This window comes from Canis lupus, chromosome 29 (assembly GCF_003254725.2).
Source record: "Canis lupus dingo isolate Sandy chromosome 29, ASM325472v2, whole genome shotgun sequence".
Taxonomy (NCBI): Eukaryota; Metazoa; Chordata; class Mammalia; order Carnivora; family Canidae; genus Canis; species Canis lupus.
In genome coordinates, this window is record NC_064271.1 from 3,730,479 (window position 1) to 3,754,354 (window position 23,876).

At 35.6% G+C, this 23,876-nt stretch overlaps 1 protein-coding gene across 9 annotated transcripts in view; it reads right to left on the minus strand.

The window, feature by feature from the left end:
• PXDNL (peroxidasin like) overlaps positions 1-23,876 on the minus strand; it is a 429,464-nt gene that overhangs the window by 275,885 nt on the left and 129,703 nt on the right. For all 9 annotated transcript variants that reach the window (XR_003147577.3, XR_007407163.1, XR_003147578.3 and 6 more), the window contains exon 2: positions 4,731-4,802. Coding sequence is in view for 5 of the 9 variants with exons in the window: in XM_035708326.2 (XP_035564219.1) it covers positions 4,731-4,802 (72 nt within the window). In the remaining 4 variants the exon portion in view is untranslated. The remainder of the gene's footprint in view (positions 1-4,730; positions 4,803-23,876) is intronic.

The following is a 23,876-nucleotide window of genomic DNA, read 5'->3' on the forward strand; positions in this document are numbered from 1 at the left end:
CTGCAGTTTTCTTTTGGGGAAACAATTTTAATTAGTTTTGTCTCTTTGTCTGGAATTCAATACCTTTAAGAGAATTCTTCCCTGTATCAGTTTAGTGTTTTATGCAGAATTTATCCCATTAAGTCAAAAATTTCAAATATAATGGCATGAAGTCACTCATAATAATCTCTCTTTGTGTGTCTAAATGACTGTAGGATGTGAAGTCATGACCTCTTTTCCATTCCTGATACTGTTCACTGTCTTCAAATGTCTGTTTGTTTTACCTTAATTGTCAAAGGCTGATTTCCCTGTGAATAGAATTCAGGTCTTTCCATTATTTTATTTTATTTATTTATTTTTAGCCAAATGCTTTTCCATTGTTTCACCATTTCCATGGTTATTTCTTGAAAGATAGTGTATGTTTACCTAAAAATATTTTTTAAATGAGCCCTTTGTCTTTGGTTTTCAGTGAGTATAATAATGTGGCTGAGTATAACTCTCTGTATATTTAGCCTACATAGTTTCATAAGGTTTCTTGAGTCTGTAACTTGATATCTTTTGTTTTGGAGGAATATTGGTTTTAAAATTTCTTCAAATATTGCCCCTGTACTATTTTCCCTATCACCTTCCAAGTAGATATTTTTGTCATGTCCCTACTTTTTACTGTCTTTTCTGTGTTTTCCATCTTTTTTCCCAGTGGGCTTCCATTTGGTTAATTTTTAATGACCTATCTTTTAGAACTCTGATTCTCCCTTCTGTCACTAATCTATGATTGAACCAATCCACTCAATTCTTAAATGCCATGAGCTTTTTAGTTCTAAGAAAAACAGTAATTTCCTTTTATCTGGTGAAAATTTCTATCATTTCAGATATTTCCTTAAATACATTAATTCTAGTTATTTTAAAGTCTGTGTTTTACAACTTCAAAATCTTAAACAAACATAGCTTTTTCAGTTATCTTTTATTCTCTCGGTTTTCCTGGCATGTTTGGACATCTTTCATTGGATGCTAGACATTACAAGTGAAAAGCTGTAGAGGGTTTGGATCATTTTATATTTTTTCAGAGAAGGTTGGATTTTTTTTTTAGGAGGCAGACAGAATATGGAAGATCACCTTCACCCAGTCTAGATGGACCACTGCTTCTAGGGCATAGCTCTTTAGGAGTACAGAATTCAAACCAGGGCATTGGGGCACCTGGGTGACTCAGTCAACTAAACACCCAACTCTTGGTTTTCGCTTAGGTCATGATCTCAGGATCATGAGATCGAGCCTGTATTGCCATCTGTTTGTCCCTCTCCCTCTACTCTCCTTCTAAATAAGTAAATAAATAAATAAATAAATAAATAAATAAATAAATAAATAAATATTTTTTAAAAATAATAAAACCACGAGTATTTATCAGGGGCTTTTTTCTGCAATGGACCCGAAACCCTTATTTTTGTTTCTCTGGTACCTTGAAATGCCTAAAATCTCTGTCTGGCTTTTTAAGTCTTAATAGCTGCTTTATCCTTGGCTTACTGGTAGTCTCTCCCTATGTGTTTCAGTTCAAGTTAGCAAATGCCTCTATTGAAATGGATGGCAAAATCTTCACCTCATTATTCTGCAGCTGCCTTCTCTCAGGTGTCCTGACCTTCTAGTGTTGGTTGTAGTCATGACCTTAAATTCCAATATTTGTCTTCCCAGTCCAGTGAAACTGCCATGAAATACAGGACATTGCTTTCTCTTAATCCTCCATGGTCTGCACTTGAATTGGCAAAAGCCCAGAGAAGGAACTTTCCCAGAAGGTTTGAGTCAGCTTAGTGAGCTTCCTTTCTTTCCCAGATTTTAGTTTCTCAAGTCCTGGCTGCCTTCATTGCCATCCTAACTTTCAAAAAGTTGCTTTCTGTATTTTATTCAGATCTTTGAGATTTTTTCCACCTGGATGGTTTGTATGATACTGGCTAGATCGGCATAAACCACGTGTAGTTATTTTTTCTCCTTAAAAGTAAGTCACAAAGTAAATAAGTTACAAATTGATCCAACCAGTCTTATTACTAATAATGGGTGGAAAGCCAAAATCTAATCTACATGTTTCTATTATCCCAGAAATTAATGCCTGTTTTAAAATTTCTGCATACCCCCAGCTAGAAAACTATGCTAATATTTACTGCAGGAAGCTTTGTTCCCTTGCTACATCACAGAATAACCTTACAGACAAATCAAATATCCTAACTAAAGCTTTGGCTATTTACAGAGTAACACCTTTGGCAAATCATTAAACATCAATCCTTCAAAGTCTTGAGAGAAAAGAAAACAGTATGCCAAATCTTTAAATAAAAACAAATAAATGAAATAGTGACTGGTGATTCATTAACATGATAAAAAGCTCTCATAAAATGAGGCATAGTGAAGATTTCTCATCACATTAAATAAAACATAATATCTTACCTCATAATTATATTTTATTTGAGAAATATTTTAAAAATTCAGATTTCCTTATAAAATTTGGTAATTTGAGAGTTTAAAAAACAAGAACAACAACAACATATGACAAGCAACTCAGTAATTATACTGGCTAAAAGATTTACTTTTTTCTAACTTTCATCAACATACTTTATAACTATGTTGTCCTCAAAACTCATTGAGTTTCCACACTGCTATAGCACAAGTTCCCTCCAATCCCAGTAGGCTTTCAGTGTCCCACTTCTGACCTCACTTCTTTCCCTCTTCCACAATTTACTACTTGAGTGATCCATCATCTGTTATTCCACAGATCTAGCCTTCCTGAAAGCCATCATGAGAAATCTTATGAATCGGCAGTTAACAGATCAAAGTGTGTGTGAATCCTGACTCTGCCCCTTTCTAGATGTATGAATGTGGGTAAATTACATTATAGTTTGAGTCTCAAGTTTCCTAATCGGTATAATAGAAATAATAACATCTATCACACACAGTGAGGCAGCAAGAAATGGAGATAATGTACATAAAGCAGCCAGTATACAATGAGGCTTGTAATTAACACCACAAATGATAATTATTTCATTTCGTTTTTTTAACAAAAATATTTAGAAACAAATTAATAATAAGTATTGTTTCTACCAACTGAAGAGGCAGACTGTTCATTAATAATTACAGTATTGTGTGCTGTAACTCCAAAATGTGGCCAAACTACAATAAAATTATCACTTTCCTACATTCCTCAAAAAAATAATAAAATGGCAACTATATTGAAAGAAAAGATTAGATAAAACATGATAACATTAACAATTTGATAAATTAAGATGTTTGCTTTTCCATCACCTAAGTATTTCACTAGATAGTGGCAGAAGGCTTAATGATGGTGTTCACCAAGTGTCAGACCCCATAGAGATACTTGTTAAAATGCTAATTTTGGGGTCCCTTCTAAGAAGTGTGTCCACAAGTTCTCCAGTAAACATTTTACCTATTAGGTTTGAGAACAACTTCTTTATTGTTAAATTACAAATAAACCTTGCAGCTCTTACTTCCTTATGCTCTTATATCACCCCAACCAGAGATACTGAGATAACATATTCAGGCAAAGTTATTGGGAAGAAACCAGGTAGGAAAAGTACAAGCATAAAGTCATAATCTCAACCCTAAAGTTGGCTATAATATGGTGATAAATTCAGCTAGGATGAAAATGTTAACTCATTTATGAAAATATTATATCAAGAAAACTAACCCATGTAGTTCAAAAAGCACTGAATATTCTTAACTTCTAGAAATTTCAACCTATGGATTAATCTAAATGCAGAATAAATAATTTTAAATATTGAGCACTGTTCATACATCTAAGCTCCCTGTCATCATCTCTCATAGCATTCCAGTTTCCTCCATTATAGCAGTTAGTTGTCATATATTTTTAAAGATTTTATTTATTTATTCATGAGAGGCACAAAGAGGGGCAGAGATATAGGCAGAGGGAGAATTACGCTTCCTGCAGGAAGCCTGATGTGGGACTCGATTCCAGGAACCTGGGATCACGACCTGAGTCAAAGGCAGACACACAATAAATAAATAAATAATAAATAAATAAATAAATAAATAAATAAAGTGAGTGTTCTACACATTGAAAATTTTTATCATACCTTAGCCATAAAGTTGTAACTTTTCCTCTAAATACATGATTTTAAGGATATTTGTGGTATTCAGAATAAGAATATCCAATGGCATGCTGTTCGCCAGCATGGACTTTGTAGTCACAGATCATGAGTTTTAATTCCATGTCTATTGTTTTGGCTAGGGGACCCATAAGCAAATTATTTAACTATTCTTTCTCTTCATCCATGAATCTTTTCTAAACAAACATAACATAAAGACAATTAGATAAGTAGGAATATCTCCCAGATTCAGAAGGTAGCAAAAATATAGGCAGTGAGGCACTGGAAAGAAGCAGAGAATTTTTAGTTACAAGAATTAGCAAGGTTTCACTCCTATACTAGCTGTTCTTTTACTCTCCAAATAACCTTTTTTTTTTAAAGATTTTATGTATTTATTTATTCATGAGAGAGAGAGAGAGAGAGAGAGAGAGAGAGAGGCAGAGACACAGGCAGAGAAAGAAGCAGGCTACATGCAGGGAGCCTGACGTGGGCCTCGATCCTGGGTCTCCAGGATCAGGCCCTGGCCTGGGCCAAAGGCGGCGCTAAACCGCTGAGCCACCCAGGCTGCCCTCCAAATGACTTTTCATGGCAAACTGCAATCCAACTAGCTTGTAATTTTAGAAACTTCACAGATAAGCAATAAGTACTCACAGAGTGTTCAAAGTCTTGAGTTTCTTGAAGGCACTCTCAGGAATTTCTCGTATTCTGTTAAACCTCAAGTCTCTGTGAACATAAAAAGGAGGAGAAATGTTATAGTATGTGGATTTCATTGGTGTTATTATTTCTAGAAGCTTGAAAACTAATTCTCCTTTTATAATCAAATTATAATACTAAAGGACTAAACCTAAGACAGAACTAGGTATATTTTGCACTAATCATTAGGTAGGTACATTGTTTACCACAGATTATGTGTATCAGGTGTTATATGCTAGGCCAAAGATGCCAGACAAGTGCAACTAGTTACAGAGCTCTTCAAGTATTTAAAAGCAGTTGTACCATTTTCTTTAGGTCATATTTGTATGACACCAAAACAAATTCTATATATGGCAACATGGTAATTGAGCATAAATAGTTTGGACAATATTGATAGATCAGATGTCACTTATCAGCATAACACCATCACTTGGATTTAGGCAAAGTTATTATTAGTTAATTTTTCTTATAGTCCAGAAATACAACAGCCTTAGAAGTATTAAAACAAATCAACAAAGCGATGAGTTTAAGAGAGACAACTAACATTCTCTTTCATCAATTAATACATTTATCATTTTATTCAGTGTATAAATTATTGAGTGCCAACTACATGCCACATATTGTGTTAGGTAACAGGGACACAAAGATGAGCACTATATGGTCTCTACCACTGAGCAGGCACAGTTGAATTGAGGATTACAAACAAATTTATAGTAATTATAGCACTAGTATATAAAGTATTAGTAGTACAAAAGAGCAGCAAACAAAATACTATGCACAGATAGTCAACTTAGGTATTGGTCTGAGAGAAGAACCCTCTATCAGTAAGAGAAGAACCCACTTCACTCCCTGTGATTTTGATGGGAATGTCAATCATGTGCCCTTCAAGAAGGTGACTAAGGCCAGACAACGGTCTCCTTGGACACACTGTTTCTTTTCTTTTCTTTTTTTTTTTTTTATTTGTTTGTTCATGAGAGACACAGAGAGAAAGAGAGGCAGAGAGAGAAGCAGGCTTCATGCCGGGAGCCCAACGTGGGACTCAATCCCGGGACTCCAGGGTCATGCCCTGGGCAGAAGGCAGGCGCTAAACCGCTGAGCCACCCAGGGATCCCCCGGACACACGGTTTCTTTTGTGAGGAGCATATGACTCAAGCAAAGCAAATTGGGAGTATTCATGAGTGTTGAATAGCTGAATAAAATAAAGTTACGTTCTTTGTCTGGGATCAGAGATTATGAAAAGTGAGCATCTAGGGCTATTAGTGTCCAGGCTGGAGAATAAAACCAGAGACAAATAGGGCCAAAGTATGGGAGAAGAAAACAAAGCTCTGCCTCCAGCTATGCCTGGACCAAATTTACCTCCTGACTTTTTAGTTATCTAGGCAATAAAGTGTCATTCTGATAAGTTTATTTGACCTGAGTTTGTATCATCAATGTGGGAAGCACATGAGAAAGATGAAATAATTTGTTTGGAAATAAGAGGGAAATGATAGAAAATTTTTACAGAGCATTAATGTGCCAGGAAAACAAACAAACACAAAAGCAAAAACAAAAAACAAAATATCTACTTCCCCTCAACTAATTTCTCAAAATAAAAATTTTTAACAGCATAAAAAATAGTTCTATTTTAGAATATTTGGCTCAAAAATCTTTATAAGATTACCTTAAAATTCTATCATTTTACATTTCTCTTAAGTTGACTCTGAAAGAATATGTTCAAATTCTGTAGGAGATTTTTCCTACAGAATGAATGATTAAAATCATTCAACTAAAAAAATAATAAAATAAAATAAAATAAAATAAAATAAAATAAAATCATTCAACTAAATCCCAACACCAAAAAAGAAAAAGGATGCATGGAAATTTTTAAAAGATATTCAATTAAAATAGCTCATTGTGAATATACCTCTTTGTAAGATGGAATACACTGCTTAAACAACATACTTTGTTATTCGATGTGTCTGTACTATATTTTTAAAAGAAATTTTATAAATGATGTGAAATTCTGCCTATAAGCTATATGGGATAAAGTTATATAAACCCAAAGACTCTAAACCCATTGGTTTTCCTTCAAAATGAAGTTTAAATTACAGAAAGGACTCTCCTCTCACATCAATCCATAAATCCTAATAATCCTCCCAAATTGAGCTTCCAATAATACAAGAAGAGAGTAAATATAAAAGGATAAATTAGTCTCCATTTTTTAGGCTTTGAATTTTTTAAAAATTCAGAAAAGCTCAAATAAGAAAAGAATACTTATTATTGTCCATATCCAGAATTAACAACTGTTTTCAGTTGATATAGTTGCTTCTATTTATAATTTTATACATTTTTATTTTGATTGCACAAATCACAAATCAATGTAAAAATATATTACAGGTAAAGTAAAAGTCTCTTTTAGCCACTATCTTAATTTTAGCTATGTCTCTTTCTTCCTACGTATAACCTCTCTCCTGAGTGTGATGCCTCTCTTCAGATATACACACATATATAGGGATATGAAAAAATATAAGGTGAAACATTATACATATAAAAATATGAAAATAAACATAATGTAGGTAAATATAAAATATTTAGCATTTTTAAGTTTACAAAATGATATTAAACTTTATATTTTTTTTCTTTTTAAGATTTTATTTATTTATTCATGAGAGACAGAGAGAGAGGCAGAGACATAGGCAGAGGGAGAAATAGGCTCCCTGTGTGGAGTCTGATGTGGGACTGGATTCCAGGACACCGGGATCATGCCCTGAGCTGAATGCAGACACTCAACTGCTAAGCCACCCAGGCATCCCAAACTTTACATAGTTTTTAACACCTCTTTTTCCCCCTCTACTGCATCTCATCTAGGTCATTCCTTGACCCATAAGGATCTAGATATTTATCCCCAATTGTTCTATAATATTCCACGGTGCAGATAGGCCAGAGTTCATTTACATTTACATTCACATATTCCCTTAGTGACAGCTATTTTGACTGTTTCAACTTTTTGCAGCATTCACAAACAATATTTCAATAAACATGCATCTATTCTCCTTGTGTACATGAAGAAATATTTCTCTGGAGCATATTTAGAATTAGGATTGCTAAATCATAGCATATGCGCAGCTTCCTTTTTACAAAATGATGTCAATTCCAAATTTGTTTTCAATTAAATAGCGCAGAAGTAATATAAGTAATTAAAAATAATGTGAAAAGATGCTTGAACTAATCACCAAATTGCTATTTTAAGCTCTTCACTGGATTTATTTAAGAGTCAAGGTGCTAAGTGTGTTGGTTATCAAAATTCCCTCCTGTATTCACTAGCAAGCAAAACTAAGACCTCCTCCCACAAGAACTGTGTGGCGAGGTGTCCACTGTCCCACGGATTACTCAGGGGACTGTGAGATACAGGATCCACAGTTCTCACTGCTCAGGGAGCCATAGGACACCTCTTCCAGAGAAGCAAAGCACACTTAGAGACCCAAAAATTATTTCCCCATTGACTTAAATTCCCATAAGGCATATACAAATGCACCAAAGTTAGCTTGTTAGCACTTGATCTTCTTTGCTATTCTACCACATAAACTTGTGTAGTCAGGTACACTATGAACTCAAACGCTAAGGAAAAACTTACCTTACTAATTTTAATTGCTGCATTTCAGGATTGCATATGGAGCATTATTACATAATGCATTGTTTACAGTATTATTTACTGTACCTTTTGATGAATTTACACCAAAAGATCATCTGAATTCAAATGACCACCAAATTTGGATCAGACTGTCCTCTGTGTAAATAAGTTTATCTAAAAATATAATTAATTTTCCCATATTGCTTCTATATTTTCAAGATGGATCCCTACAATTTCACCCACACAAAATTTGTCATGTACAGAAAACTTCTCTTAGCATAACTTGTAGCATTGTATTTTCACTCTTTGCATAGAGTGAAAATTGGATTTTTATGTATCCTGCACAATTCATCCTTTTATGATATATGTAATATTGATAAAATAATATTCACAAAAATAACAATCATTATTTACCACAATTTTCATCCCATTCATTGTTCACTGGAATTCAATTTAGAAACAATTTTAGGAAACGCACCAAGATGAAAACTGAGAACATGGTGCTTACTGGCAGTGGTTAAACATGAGTTTGGCTGGCTGGCTGGCTGGCTGGCCTGCCCACCCCCTAGCTGCTAAAGCTGGAGAAGAAATGTTTAACAATTTTTACGGTGAAAAATTTGGAATTGATGTTTCTAACCAATAAGAAATAGGTTTTAGTTCAAATTCAATCCAGAAGATGCTCCTTCCAAAAAGTTTTAAAGGAGCCCCTACTGTACACAGAGGGCAGAGAACAAGCATGGACACACATCAGCATGAACCAGCTTCAAACAAATGAGCACAGCTCAAGATCATGTTACTTAGTTCTGCCAGGGAACAGGGCACATCACGCCCACACCACAGCCCATTACACGCCTCTGGGTGGGTTAGATGGAGTTATACCATGTCTGTGTGGAAAGTCCAGAGAAAGACCTTACAAAGGGATAGAGAGGCTAGATGTTGCTCAGAGGTATGAGCTCCCAGTATATTTTATAAATGCCAAACACAGGGCATATTTTTTGAAAACATTAAACTAGTGAGTGTTTAAACACAAAAAAATTAAATTGTAATTGTCCACAGAGGGTAGTCCAGTTTAAGTTGTAAGATGAATGTGTTGCTCTTGAAAGACACTATCAGCCTACCCTGGGACTGAATGTATAGGTCATTAGGAGATAAACCAAAGTCTAAATTTGAGTTCTTGAAGGTGAGACCCAGGCCACACAGCTCGTCTGGTCCTGCTGTGATGTGGGTCTTCCTACTAGTTCTCTGGTTGGAGATGGTCTTCAGTTTATTATGAGTAGATGCCTGAGCTAAGGGGGCCTATTCCTAGCCATTATAGCTAAGAATCTGGCACTGAGAGAGCAAAACAAATAAGGAGAACTCTCAGAGAGCACCAACTTAACAGGCTGATTTCTATGTAAGTGTGCTGCTTGTTTTCTCATAAGTGAGAAATATTCATCCTGGCAGAAAGCCTATCTTCATGAAAAAAAAAAAAAAAAAGATCAAGTAGATCTGTACTTGAGCCAAAAGCATTCCTGTTGAAGGTGGGGATGCAACTAAGTCATTGTAAAGTCAAAAGCATAAAGCTGCAGAAACAACATAAGCAGGTTCTTGTCACCCCTTGTTTCCAGGAAGGGCAGGAGGGAGTGGGATTACTCCGGACAGTCCGGCCATCATCATCTTTGCCAGAAGCACACACCTGTGCATTCCTCCCTCCCGTCTGTCTCTGTCCCTACAGCCAGGTCCCCTGTCACTCTGATCCCAGCTCCTAGAGCTTCCGGGCCTCCAATCTCCTTTCTCAGATGCTGTGTATGTGCTATTCCCTCACTCATGGTGTCTAGCTTGCCCAGACCTTGGAATCAGGGGAAGAGATCTCTCCACAACCTCTCCTGTTGCCCTAAAACATCTTATCTTTCCATCTCACAGTCCTTTCAGGGAATTGGAAAAACATTTTCCAGACCTGAGGAAGAGCAGTTGGAGGATATCAGTCAATGCATGGCTTGCCTGATTCCCAATCATGTTCTTTGTTTTTTTCTGATCTCAGGTTCATTTTCTGCCTACCAAGTGTTATGCAGCCAGAGCTTGAGACTAGCATCTGCTGCTGTTTGTCTGGCCTGATGTTAACCTGTTATGAAAGGTGGTTTATGTGTCAACTTGGCTAAGCCATGGTACCCAGATTTTGGTCAAGCATCAGTCTAGATGTTGCTGTGAAGGTATATTTTATATGTGATTAACACCAAGATCAGTAGACTTTGGATAAAACAGAAACCCTCCATAATGTTGGAAGGCCTCATTCAATCAGTTAAAGTCCTTAAGATGAAAAGATGGAAGCACCTTGAGAAAGGGGAAATTCTGCCTTGAGATGGCCTTCAGACTCGAGCTACAAATCAACTCTTCCCTGGTTCTCTAGCTTGCCAGCCTCCTCTTCAAAATTCAAACTTGCTGGCCCCCACAAAAGCATAAGCCAATTCCTTAAAATGAACCCTCTCTCTTTTCTATTGGTCTGTCTTGAAAAGGTCCTATTGATCTCCATTTCTTATTTGTTCAGTTTCTCTAGAAAACCCTAGTACATCCAATATGACCCTCCTGGCTAGAGTGAAAATGATGATGTCCATCCATTCCTTCTGTGTAGCTTTTCTGAAGACCTGGCCCATACTTGGCTAAGCTCCAACCCTTGTAAGGGAAAGGCAGGTAGTCTCAATGAATGAAACAGGCCATGGGTAAGAAAGCACTGAAGGCCAGGAAGGCTTAATAAAGCTTTCCAAACTTGCATGGAATATGCACAGTCACTGAAGGGCCTCTGAAGGTCAGATTTGCATCTCAGAAATCTGTGAGGAGGGTGGCTTTGAGGGGTCTCCACCCCTGGCAAGGTGCTACTGCAGTGTTCAAGTGAAAGTCATCACTAGCTGTACTGAGACCACCAAGTGAGGAGCACAAGAAAGGAAGGGCAGGTCTCATATGAATATTGCCGGTGGTTGGTGCTGGGTAGATAGTACTGGTATTTCTCTCTTTTTTTTTTTTTCACATGTTTGCTACTTATCTACATATCTCCAATAATGGCTAAAGTGCCTATATATAAATCAGAATGCTATAAAGACTTCAAAGAAGATATTAGGAAAAACTTATAATAGTTTCTCAATCTACCTTCTTCATTTTGCTCTTCAAAGAACTTTCCAGCCCAACTCCACATTATTTTCCAGAAATGGATTAAAATTGCATCTCAAACTATGAATTAAAGCTGGACTGAAACTCGTACTATACTGCACTTGTTCACAAAATCCCCAGGATGAGGAAATCAATTAAGCAATGGGTCTTAAGGCACTGAAGGCATCAGGTGCTCATACAAAGTTAAAATTGGAAGGTAACAGGGGAACAGACACACACACAAAGACTTAGATTGTACTTTTCTCTAATATCCCAATTTCTTATAAGAAACAAGTACTGCTATTATAATCTTGAAGAACATAAATTTTTGAAAAAGAAGTACTTTTGTCTTATAGATCAAGTAGTCCAACTCATGACTTTATGTAGAAGACAAGAAGGAAAAGCAAAAGGAAGAGAAGAGAAGTAAATTATGAACACATATTCTTCCTGGCTAATCCTCAACACTAACTTTTCAAGGCTGGTATTAACACGTTGATTTCAGAGCTGGAACATTTCATTCAAAACATTTCATTCACCTCAAAGCAAAGCAAATGGCCATGGGGAATGGCTCCCACATGTGTCTGCTGTCAAAGCAGGTGCTGTCTCCAGGCTCCCACCTTACTTTAAACTCCTTCTGAGGAAAGTAGGCCCAGGACAATGGAAGGGCACATTCATTATTTGCCAGCCACTGAGGACCAGAAGCTGAATCAGAAAACATGCTTCCTGATTTTTGTTTTAGTATAATTTCCACCTCATTATCCTAAACCAAATTCTCACTTCCCTCAGATAGGGCAGTTAGTATTCTATTTAAATCCTTTGTATTTCAGAGGCTTTGTGGTTAGAATTAACAAAAACCACTTATGTTCACAAATGAGCTAACAATGATAATGTCAGTAGAAGGTGTGAACCAGTCCAAGGTAAGCCAGTATGAAAGCAAGTAGTAGTAGTGTCCAGCTGCACTACTCATTAAAAGCATTAAAAGCAACCAAATGTATAAGAAAGCATTATAGTTTTGAAGCATAGTATTTCTATCTGTGGAAACCTAAAGAGAACAGACAACCTGACAAAATAGTTCCAGATTTTTCCTTTTTTCACATACCTGGTCCTTCCAGCAGATATCACTAAAGGGCAGTCCTCTCTTCCAGGTCAAAGAAATGATTTCAAGGTAGATGAGGTGATTTAATATGTCTTAAATGTCATGGTGCCTGAAGGACTAGACTACAGGCTGAATAGTGTTCACTGAATCCCATTAATTTGCATGTGAAAATAGCAGCCAGCAACAAAGCATCATTCTGAGAATATAATACACAATATTGCACAAAGTAATGTCTTTTGGGAAATAAGAAGCTGTGAATGAATTTTCACACAAAACTCAAGTGTTACTTCTTGAATGTAAAGACATTGCTAACTTTGTCATTTGAAAATATATTTCAAAATAATAAGATTTAACTTTTCAAATTAATTGCTTAACATAATTCACACTAGTAGGATCATTATGATACTATACAACAATTTTAACTTTTTTTGTCCCCTTCTTTCATGTTAATAATGGCTTGTCTGAATGCCCCTATGCTTGGGAGAGTGGCCAACACCATTGGATCCCAATAAACACAGTTTGAAAGAATATTACAGAATTCCTGAGTTCAGGCTTGGTTATGTTTTTATCTTGGATTACATTTATCTTGTTTGTTTTTCCTGTTTCCTACAACGGGGCTTCTACTTTATTCTGGGGGAGTCAGAAAGATCTCCCCTGACCTGGTTCTCCACCATGTATTTGATGACCAAGGACTCATCAGGGGTGAGATTCACTTCTGGGGTGCCCTATGCCACAGGATAAAGCTGATCCTGTTTTCATTTCACATATCTAGCTCCATATCTCCCTAGATACTGGAGTGAAATAAGCTAAAATTTTTTTTTAATTTTTATTTATTTATGATAGTCACAGAGAGAGAGAGAGAGAGAGGCGCAGAGACATAGGCAGAGGGAGAAGCAGGCTCCATGCACCGGGAGCCTGATGTGGGATTCGATCCCGGGTCTCCAGGATCGCGCCCCGGGCCAAAGGCAGGCGCCAAACCGCTGCGCCACCCAGGGATCCCTAAGCTAAATTTTTTAATCACATATTTGTCGCACTGTTTCTTAACTCTATATATGTGCATATGCTGTTCCTTTATTCAGATGTCCTTCCCTTTCTTCTCTATCACATGCTGACATACTCTCCAAGACAACATGTAAATATCACGTCCATGATACAGTTGGAGGCACCCCTTTTGGAGCAGCCTCACAGTTGGTCAGAAGAAAGCATAACCAATGACAGCAGCTCTGTCACCTGTACTGTCTACTTGGATCTCCCTCACCATCAATGCCTAGACTGTCTTCCATGTTGCAATGTTGGCATGAGCCTCCAAATCCATATTTTATTTCCTCAGAGAAACAGTCCTTGACAACTGCTCTCTGGGGTCCTATGCGCTCCTCCAAGGCCTTTGCAATGGTTTAGTGACAGTTTAGTTTTGTGGTTAAGAGTGCAGGCTTCAGGATCAGGGAGGCATACTGAATTCGGTCTTGGGCACTCCCCAGCCATGTGACTTTGGACAAGCCTATATTCTCTCTGGGGTTCCTCATCATAAAATGTGGACAATGATATTCAGCCCATTGTATTAAATATCATAATTTACACAAATCATCTAGAATAGTGCCTTGCATGTGGTAAATGATAGCAGTTATAACATTACCATCATCAATATAAATTCTGTTAAAATAACATTTGAAATACAACATTATAATTTTCTAATTACAGTGTTTCTGTTTCCCACCCAACACAGCTAAATTGGGAGCTCCTTAAGAGGAGGGAATATGCCTAAGTGATCTTTGTATACATAGCACAAAGTTTGCATCCCAAGCATAAATACTGAGACAGAGCATTTAATAATAACAACAATAATAATAGTGAGATGAATCAGCTATGGTCCATAATAAGCAAAATAGGAAATACTAGAAATATAAAACAAATGAAAAGTTAAGTTTCAGTTCAGTTGCATATAAGATACCCATCAGATGAAATATCAACTTCTGTAAATACTAGAAAACATACTCTAATTCAAAATCCATTTTTCATAAAGAAAAGAGAAATTCAGTTAACTGAATATATAGTTATTCTCCTATGAATCTAGATACTGACACTTGCAATTCTGTATCTAGGCATCACACACCAGATTGACCTATTAGGAACTGTGACCTGTATGCCACAGATAATGACTGGAAATCAAATCTCCATATACAACTACTTCATTCCAGTAACTATCAGAGAAGTTGACAAAGACATTAGATTTTGCAATAGCTTCAACTTCTCAAATATGTGATTCCTTTTGGAAAACATATTTCCGTCTATAATTTCAGTAAATTATTTAACATTTTTGCTCTATCTCCCATTCCAAGATTTGAATGCCAATGATAACAACTGAAAAAAATGTCTAATTTTATTTTCAAAAGAAAGAAGCCTCTACATTTAGCATTTTTATTGCATTTATTTGTCAACTCACTGAAGGTGACTTTCTCTTTTATCATTTAATTCAAATTGTCCTGGCCCGGGCCATCTATACACTCTTGATGGGTAAAGTCAATGAATTTGTTTGAGTCATCATTTTACTTTGTCTTTTGGTGGCATTTGATAATGTTAACTCCCTTCCTCTTTAAGCCCTCCTGGATTTTCTCCTTTCTCTCCTAATAATCTATCTCAGACTCCTTTTCCAGATCATGTTCTTTTTGCCTCTTAAATGCTGATGTCTCTAAGGCTGCGCCTTCGCTCTCTTCTTTCTCCCCTTAACCTTCTTGAGCAATCCCATCCACTATTTTGGTTTCTATGAAACTATGTAAAAGTAAGTAAACATGAAGTATATATCAGAGTAACATGTGTGTGTATATATACACATACATCTGTGTATATACAAATACACACATAACAAATCTTTACCTTTCTCTTACATATCTACCACATCCTCCGTGCCTGACATTAATCCAGCCACTTGATCTCTCTAATAGCCTCAACTTTCCCCAAAGCCTTGCTCCTAATATCTACCCAGACACAAAAATCACAAACCTAAGAACACATCTGTATAGTTATCAAGTCCTCTGAGACCTAGCACGGGCAAGTCCTGTGCCCACATTATCACCATCCTGACAATCTATCCTCATATCCTTATATGCCCCTCGCATGCAGCTGTGGAGGATTTCTGTAGAAAAGCAATCACTTTTGTTTTGTTGTTGATTTATTTTAACATTCCTGTTTAAAGTCTTTCAGTGGCTCTCCGCTGTTAGCAGTGCCCAACTGGAACTGCTTGTACAGTATATGAGGCCTTCCTGACTCTTTTACTTCGCTGCATTTCCCCCATAAGTACTTCTCACACCTTGTACTTTAAGACATGCCAAAATGCTTCACATCTCTAGAACTTAAGATGTATCATGCTTTTATAGCTTTCAATGTGTTGTTCTTTCTTTCTAGAATTCCTTCTCATCATTCTACCCTAAAAAACACCCATCCATCTTCAAGCATTATGCTTAGTAGTGATCTCTTACAAAGCCATGAACTTCATTAAAAAAGCCTAATCATTATAATTGCATCAAAAAGAATAAAATACCTAGGGATAAATTTAACCAAGGAGATGAAAGATCTGTATGCTGAAAACTGTAAGATATTGATCAAAGAAACTGAAGAAGTTACATAAATGGAAAGATATCCCATGCTTATGGATTGGAAGAATATTGTTAAAATGTCCATACTACCTAAAGAAAAGCTACAGATTCAATGCAATCCTTATCAAAATATCAGTGGCATTTTTCACATATATCCTAAAATTTGTAGGGGAATACAAAAAACCTCCATAGCAAAAGTGATCTTGAGAAAGAAGAACAAAGAACCAGAGGAATAACACCTACTAATTTCAAACTATGTTGCAAAGTTATTATAACAATCAAAACAGTATGGTATTGGTATGAAAATAGAGACCAAGATCAATAGAGCAGAATAGACAGCCCAGAAATAAACCAACACATATGTGGTCAATTAATTTAAGATAAAGGAGTCAAGAATATACAGTAGGGAAAGGACGTTCTTTTTAATAAGTGGTGTTGGGAAAACTGGACAGCCACATACAAAAGAAAGAAACCAGGGCACTACCTTACACCATACATAAAAATTAACTCAAAATAGATTAAAGTCTTGAATGTAAGACTGGAAAGCATAAAAATCCTAGAAGAAAACATAGGCAGTAAGCTCCTTGACATTGGTCATGGTGATGATTTTTTGGGATTTGAAACCAAAGCAAGACAATAAATGCAAAAATAAGTGGGATATATCAAACTAAAAAGCTTATGTATAGCATAGGAAACTATCAATAAAATGAAAAGGCAACCTATTGAATGGGAGAAAACATTTGCAAGTTTGTCTCTGATAAAGAGCTAATAGCCAAAATATAGAAATAAATACAACTCAATAGCATACATACATACATACATACATACATACATAAACAGTCCAACTAAAGAACAGGCAGAGGATCTGAATAGATATTTTCCCAAAGAGGACACAGAAATGGCCAACTAGTATATTTAAAAAGCTGCTCAACATTACCAATCATCAGAGAAATGCAAATCAAAAATACAGTGAGATATCCACACCTGTTAGAATACCAAAAGAAAAAGGAGGAGGAGGAAGAAAAGGGAGAGGAGAAGGAAAAAGAACAGTGTGGACAGTGTTAGGTAGGACTGTAAACTGCTGCAGCTGCTATGGAAAACAGTATAGAGGTTCCTCAAAAAATAAAAATAGAACTACCATATAATCCAACAATTCCACTTGTAGGTATTTATCTGAAAGAACAAAACATTAATCGGAAAATATATGTATGCCCCCTGTCCACTGCAGCATTATTTACAATAAGCAAGACTTGGAAGCAACCTAATAGTCCATGAGTGGATGAACAGATTTTGTAAATGTGGTATATACAATGAAATATTCTTCAGTCATAAAAAGAAGGAAATCTGCATTTGCAACAACATGGATGGAACTTGAAGGCATATGCTGAGTGAGTCAGACAGAGAGAGACAAATACTTATATGTGGGAGAGAAGAAGGAAGGAAGGAAGGAAGGAAGGAAGGAAGGAAGGAAGGAAGGAAGGAAGGAAGGAAGGGAGGGAGGGAGGGAGGGAGGGAGGGAGGGAGGGAGGGAGGGAGGGAGGGAGGGAGGGAGGGAGGGAGGGAGGAGGAGGAAGGAAGGAAGGAAGGAAGGAAGGAAGGAAGGAAGGAAGGAAAGAAAAGCACATTGTGCCCTCAGTGTACTTTCCCCCCTTCCTTAGCTGCTATTCTGTAAATACCTGCAACATGGCCCACAGATTCTGTACCAGGCACTGAGTATGGTCACTGAGATGTAATTTGATTCAACAAAGAGGTGAATGAATGAATGCACTACACTCTTCAGAGTTCCAAAATATACCTTTCGCAAAAACAAAGTATTTTTTCCCCTGTGTTAGCCCTCCTAAATCTACATGCAGTGAAAACTAGAAAGAGTATTTATTTATGACTTCTAGAAAAATGATTTCCCCTCTTTTCTTTACCAATCTGCTATTTTCATGATGGATTTTCTATAATAGTATTTTTGTACCATATTTATCCCATAGTGAGATCAGCAGTAACTTCTCATTCAAAGAGCTAAAGGATGTTAAATAAATGCCTATGACCTCACTACATTATAGAATAGGGTAGCAAGACAGAGAAATCAACATGTTGAGAAAGTGGCCACAATAGCTAGAGGATGTTCATAGCACAACTCTTTGAAAGTGCAACTTCAGTTCCTCAGTTCCTCTCGCTAAAAACACACCAGGAGGAGGGAGCTGCTTTTTTGAAAGCTATTTGCACTAGAGATATGCTCAGAATCAGCCTACAGCAAGTGGTCACGCATCATGTTTCCTCATTCCATGGCAAAGCCTTTGTTTTAAGGTTCAGAAATGGGGTTTTGCAAATCTGTTTCCATCTGCATTCCATGCCTGAAAATCATCCTATTTGAAATATCAGGTTGACAACATAGCTGAGCCTCTGGGTGAGGTTCTGCCTGTAACTTAGCTGAATTCCTGAATGAGAAGTCATTGGACTATCCATTTTTGGTGTCACAGGTGAGAAATTTTTGTGTCAACCTCAGAAAGTTTACCAACATTGTGGAAGCTTAGAAGGACCAACCAGCTAAGTATTATGGTGAACATTATCTACTTCCATCAGTTTTTACCATAATACAAAATCTTACTTCTTTTGAATTATCATGTTAGTAATACAACAGGCTAAAAGAAGGAAAGCTCTCTTGTAGGAAGAATTTTACTCAACCTTTTTGTGTAGGGTCTGCAATTTATTTGTACAAATGTACATGACTGCTGGTGTTACATTTCAATTTACAGTACAGATCATAATTCATGTCACAAAATTCTCCAATCCCATTAACATACACAATTTGGACATCTATGTCATTATCATTCTTATTAAAAATTCAAAAAGTACATTAAATAATATTATCTTCTCAAAAAAATATTCTTCTTTTAAGTGGTATGAGAGATAAAGATTGAAATATATTCTTTATCAAATGTCCCAGATATTTCTAGAAATACTACCTAATCAGAAAGTCTATAAACTTCTAAATTGTTCTTACATATAATAAATGACCAAGAAACATTTGTTGAGGAATGTTATATGTATGTATGTATGTATGGATATATGTATGTGTGGAAGGACAAATGCATGAATAGATGGATAGATGTGGGCTCTTTCAAGAAGACAATAAGTATAAAGTAAAACAAATATTATGAAAAATAATACAGGAGCTCACACACTGAAGTCACTCAGAAATTATACTATAAAAAAGAATGAATTAATTAATACATTAAAATATCTATTTTATCCTTTAGGTTAACCAAAAAACACTCTGTGGGAAGAAATCTGTCAATCATGTATTTCAATCCAGATTTAGAAAATCAACAGTCTACAAAAGTTCATAGAATTAACTAGAAAGGGGACTAGATATCAGTTCTTCTACTTTGATTAAAATGATTTTCCATTAGAGCACATATTGTTTGTTTCTACTACAAAAATGAAAAAAATGGTAGTGTTATGATAACCTTTTTTCTGATAAACTTTTTTAATGAGCAAAAGAATACTATAAATTCATCATAGTTTCTAGTCAGCAGTTTTATTGTATGACTGGAATAATGGAATGATTATAATTGCTTACTTAGGTTTTGGCAACATTTCTAACTTCTTAGGCTATTTATAATTTATGGCATCCTTTAGTGTCTTGACTAGGAGATGGTTGGTCAGACTTTCAGGGTAACTTCGGGATTCCAAATGTGCTACACACAGATTGGCAGGAATTTACTGCATAGGTAGTTGCACACATAAGCATTACACATACACTGATAAAGTTAGATTAAATTCCTGATTTAATTGACCAAAGATTATAAAATAACTACTAGCAAGAGCAAAATGGCCTTACTGGGCAGGAGTAAATTTAACCTAGCCTTCCTGAACTTCAGAATCCAAAACAGAGATATGCTAATCTAAGGGATGGGATTTTTAAATCATTTACAAAATGGTATTTTAACACACACAGACACATACATGCACGTAAAGAATACCTCCACAAACACCTAAGGACATAGACTATGTTACATGTCTCCATATATTCTCTAATTCCACAAACGCATTTATGAATAATTAAGTAATACTATTTTGGCTTATGATTATTATGATAAATCAGTTTTGCGATTTTTTCATCATTTTTAAATTGTTCATTTGCTGATAAAGTATGATGCACTGGAAAGAGTATTGGGTTTTATTTTTTATTTTATTTTATTTATTTTTTTTGAGTATTGGGTTTTAGATTAAGGTCTACTGTTAACTAGCTGCATGGCACTGGAAATTTCTTTAAACTCTGTGAACTGAACGAAATATCTTCATTTGGGGAAAGATAAAATTTATTTACCTCTGTACAAAGTAACATTCTTGCCAAATCTAAAACTTAGGTATAAAATTACCATTAGCCTGTATTTATTTAATTATTATTATCAGACTATATTAGCTTACTAATTATAGTACTGGAAATCTACGTGTCTTAAATAAAAATCTTGCAGTGTCCTTCTTAGGAGTTAAAGTTGCTATAAACCTAAAAAGTTTTCTCCTTTGTAGCCTTCCAGAAATTACAACAGAGACCGGTGTAGTAATTACTGTTTATCAAATCCCACTTAGAAATAAGGATCTGAGTTTCTTCCCTAAAGTGCACAAGAATTAAATATTGTACTCCTACTATCATTTTTCAAATTATGTAACTATATCTCATCTACTAATTTTTGTCCCTATTCTAGACTTATGGTAAATATTTAGGAAAATGGTAAACTAAACAAAGTTTGCTGGCTTTCTGGACACTTGGTCCTGGAGCTAACAGTGCAGCAGTCTCCACTTCATTAGGCCTGGCTGTCTCTATATGAAGGTCAGTTGGGATGCTGGGTAGAAAAATAAAAGTTAATAGTTTTTCCCCAGAAGATCTATGCTAAAATCTTCCAAGAAGAAATAAACAGCAAAGAATTAGTAAATAAAGTGAATAATCTACATATATACTGATGGTGTAAATTTTAAATTATGTTATTGTGAGTTCTAAGGAGACAGGATTAAATTATACAATAAAAAAGGAAATATATATTCAGAGGAGATTATTAAAATTAAACTTTTTTAAAGTCCTTGTGTGAGAGGAAGGTAAAAATATTGATTATATTTACTTACACATATGCCAAAGTTTCTAGTATAATCACTAAATATAGAAATGAAGTGATTTACTTTTAAACTACCAGAAAAACTGAAAAGGAAAATAATCAAAGTAAGTCAAGAAGATGGCTCTAAAAGTCAAGGAAATGGTAAGAAAAACAGAAATCTGAAAAGATGATAGAAATAAAAAAAATATAGATCAGTATTTTCAATAAATGCAAATGGGCTAAATGCTCCATATAAAAAACAAATAATATTAGAATAAATTAAAGCTTAAGAATCAATCAAAATTCCACAGTTAACATGTTATAGATCTAAGGTTTGTTTTTTTGCAGTTTTTTTGTTTGTTTGCTTTGGTTTGTTTTTTTATTTTAGAGAGAGAGAGAGAAAGAGTACACCAGCAATGAGGGGCAGAGCAGGAGGGAGAGGGAGAAAGAATCTGAAGCAGACTCTGTGTTGAGCATGGAGCCTAACATGGGGATTAATCTCACGACCACAAGAACATGACCAGGAAGGAGATCATGACCTGAGCCAAAACCAAGAGTCTGAGGCTCAACCAACTGAGCCACCCAGGCGACCCTTGACGTATCTAAGATTTCAATCCAAATTGCAATTCATCCACTTCTAGCCAAGATGGAGTAACAAGCATAAAACCAGATTTTCCCTCCCACTTGAAACAATAAAGGAAAAACAAACAAAATATATAAACCACTGACACCAGGTAGCAGGCAATGAACACAGTGATTCCCAAAAGCAGCAAAGCAAATGAAATGAACCCAACAATTGTCTCAGTGCTGGAGTTCTCAAGACAGAGAATCAGAGAACAGAGAAGAACATAGAGAAAGAGCCCCAGATCTGCGAAGACACTATCCAGTACCAGAGAAAGAACCACTTGAAGGAATGAAGAGTACACATGCAGTGGTGCCAAAAGCATCACACTATTTCCAAATAACTTGCCTGCATTCCAGAACAAAGCTTTTGGAGATTTATAGGAATACAAAAATATCCAGCACCCAAAACTGTTAAATTCACAATGTAAGGCATCCAATCAAAGATTACAACAAGGCAGGCAAAGAGGCAGGAAAACATGCTTCATAACAAGGAGAAAGATCAGTCAGTTGAAACTAAACAAAACTCAGACAGATATTAGAAGTATCAGTCAAGGACAGCAAATCAGAATTCCACAGAGCAAAAATTTAAATTGTGACATAAAGATCTTAAAATCAAATTTCTAAAGATGAAAATGATAACCTATGCAATAAAAAAATTCATTGAATGGGATTAGCAGCATACTAGATATTATAAAAGAAATGATTAGTGACCTTGAAGGCATAGCAATAGAAATTATCCAAAATTAAAGACAGAGAATTTTATTTTTTTCTGGTTTACAACATATTATTTTATTTTCCTTATTCCTTTTCTATCTATGTGGACATTTACTGACAAGTCATTTTCACATTTCATGGTGAAAAAGCAATAGTGAAGTACGACTTTTATTTTTCTTTCTTGGAAGTCTCAGTGAACATAAGTCATCAGGCATAAATTGCTTTATTTCATTTTAAATAGCATTTTTCTATATTTAAAATTTGATGAAATTGTATTGTAATAATTTTGGAAAATACTAAAAAGCATGAAGAACAGCATTTTAATCACTCATAAGTTTGTCCCCTAGAGAGAATTCCAATTAATAATTTAGTATACAGTCTTCTTGTCTTTTTTCTAGGTAAATATTTACATATGCATTTCTGGAATGACAAAGATATATTGAAGTATAATTTGACTACCTCCTTCTGTATGAGCTGAATTAAACTTCATTTATGTCATGTTATGTCATTAGCACACACAAAGATTCACTCCACAAATTTAAATGTTTTAAAGTACACAGTCTCGACTGAGAATAAACTGCTTTACTGGACATATGACCCATTTCTAAAGCTTCTTAGAAGCTCCAGCTATTGCCTGAATTTTTTTCTTAAGTTTCTATTTTAATTCTAGTTGATTAATATATGGCATTATATTTGTTTTGGGCGCACAATATAGTGATTCAACACTTCCATACATCACCCTGTGTTCTCATGACAAGTGTACTCCCTAATCCCCATAACCTACCAACCCATCCCCACAACCACCTCCCCTCTGGTAATCATCGGATTGTCCTCTTTAATTAGGAATCTGTTTCTTGAGTTGTCTCTCTATTTTTTACCTTTTGCTTGTTTGTTTTGTTTTGTTTCTTAAATTCCACGTATGAGTGAAATGGTGTTTGTCATTCTCTGACTTATTTCACTTAGCATTATACTTTCTAACTCCATCCACATCATTGCAAATGGCAAGATTTCATTCTTTTGATGGCTGAATAATATTCCATTCTTTATCCATTCATCAATCGATGGACATTTGGTCTGCTTCCATATCTTGGCTATTGTAGTTAATGCTGCTATAAACATAGAGATGCACGCATCCCTTTGAATTGGTGTTCCTGTATTCTTTGGGTAAATACCCTGTAGTGCAATTACTGGATCATAAGATAGTTCTATTTTTTTTTACTTTTTGAGGAAACTCTATACTGTTTTCCACAGTATAGAGTGCAC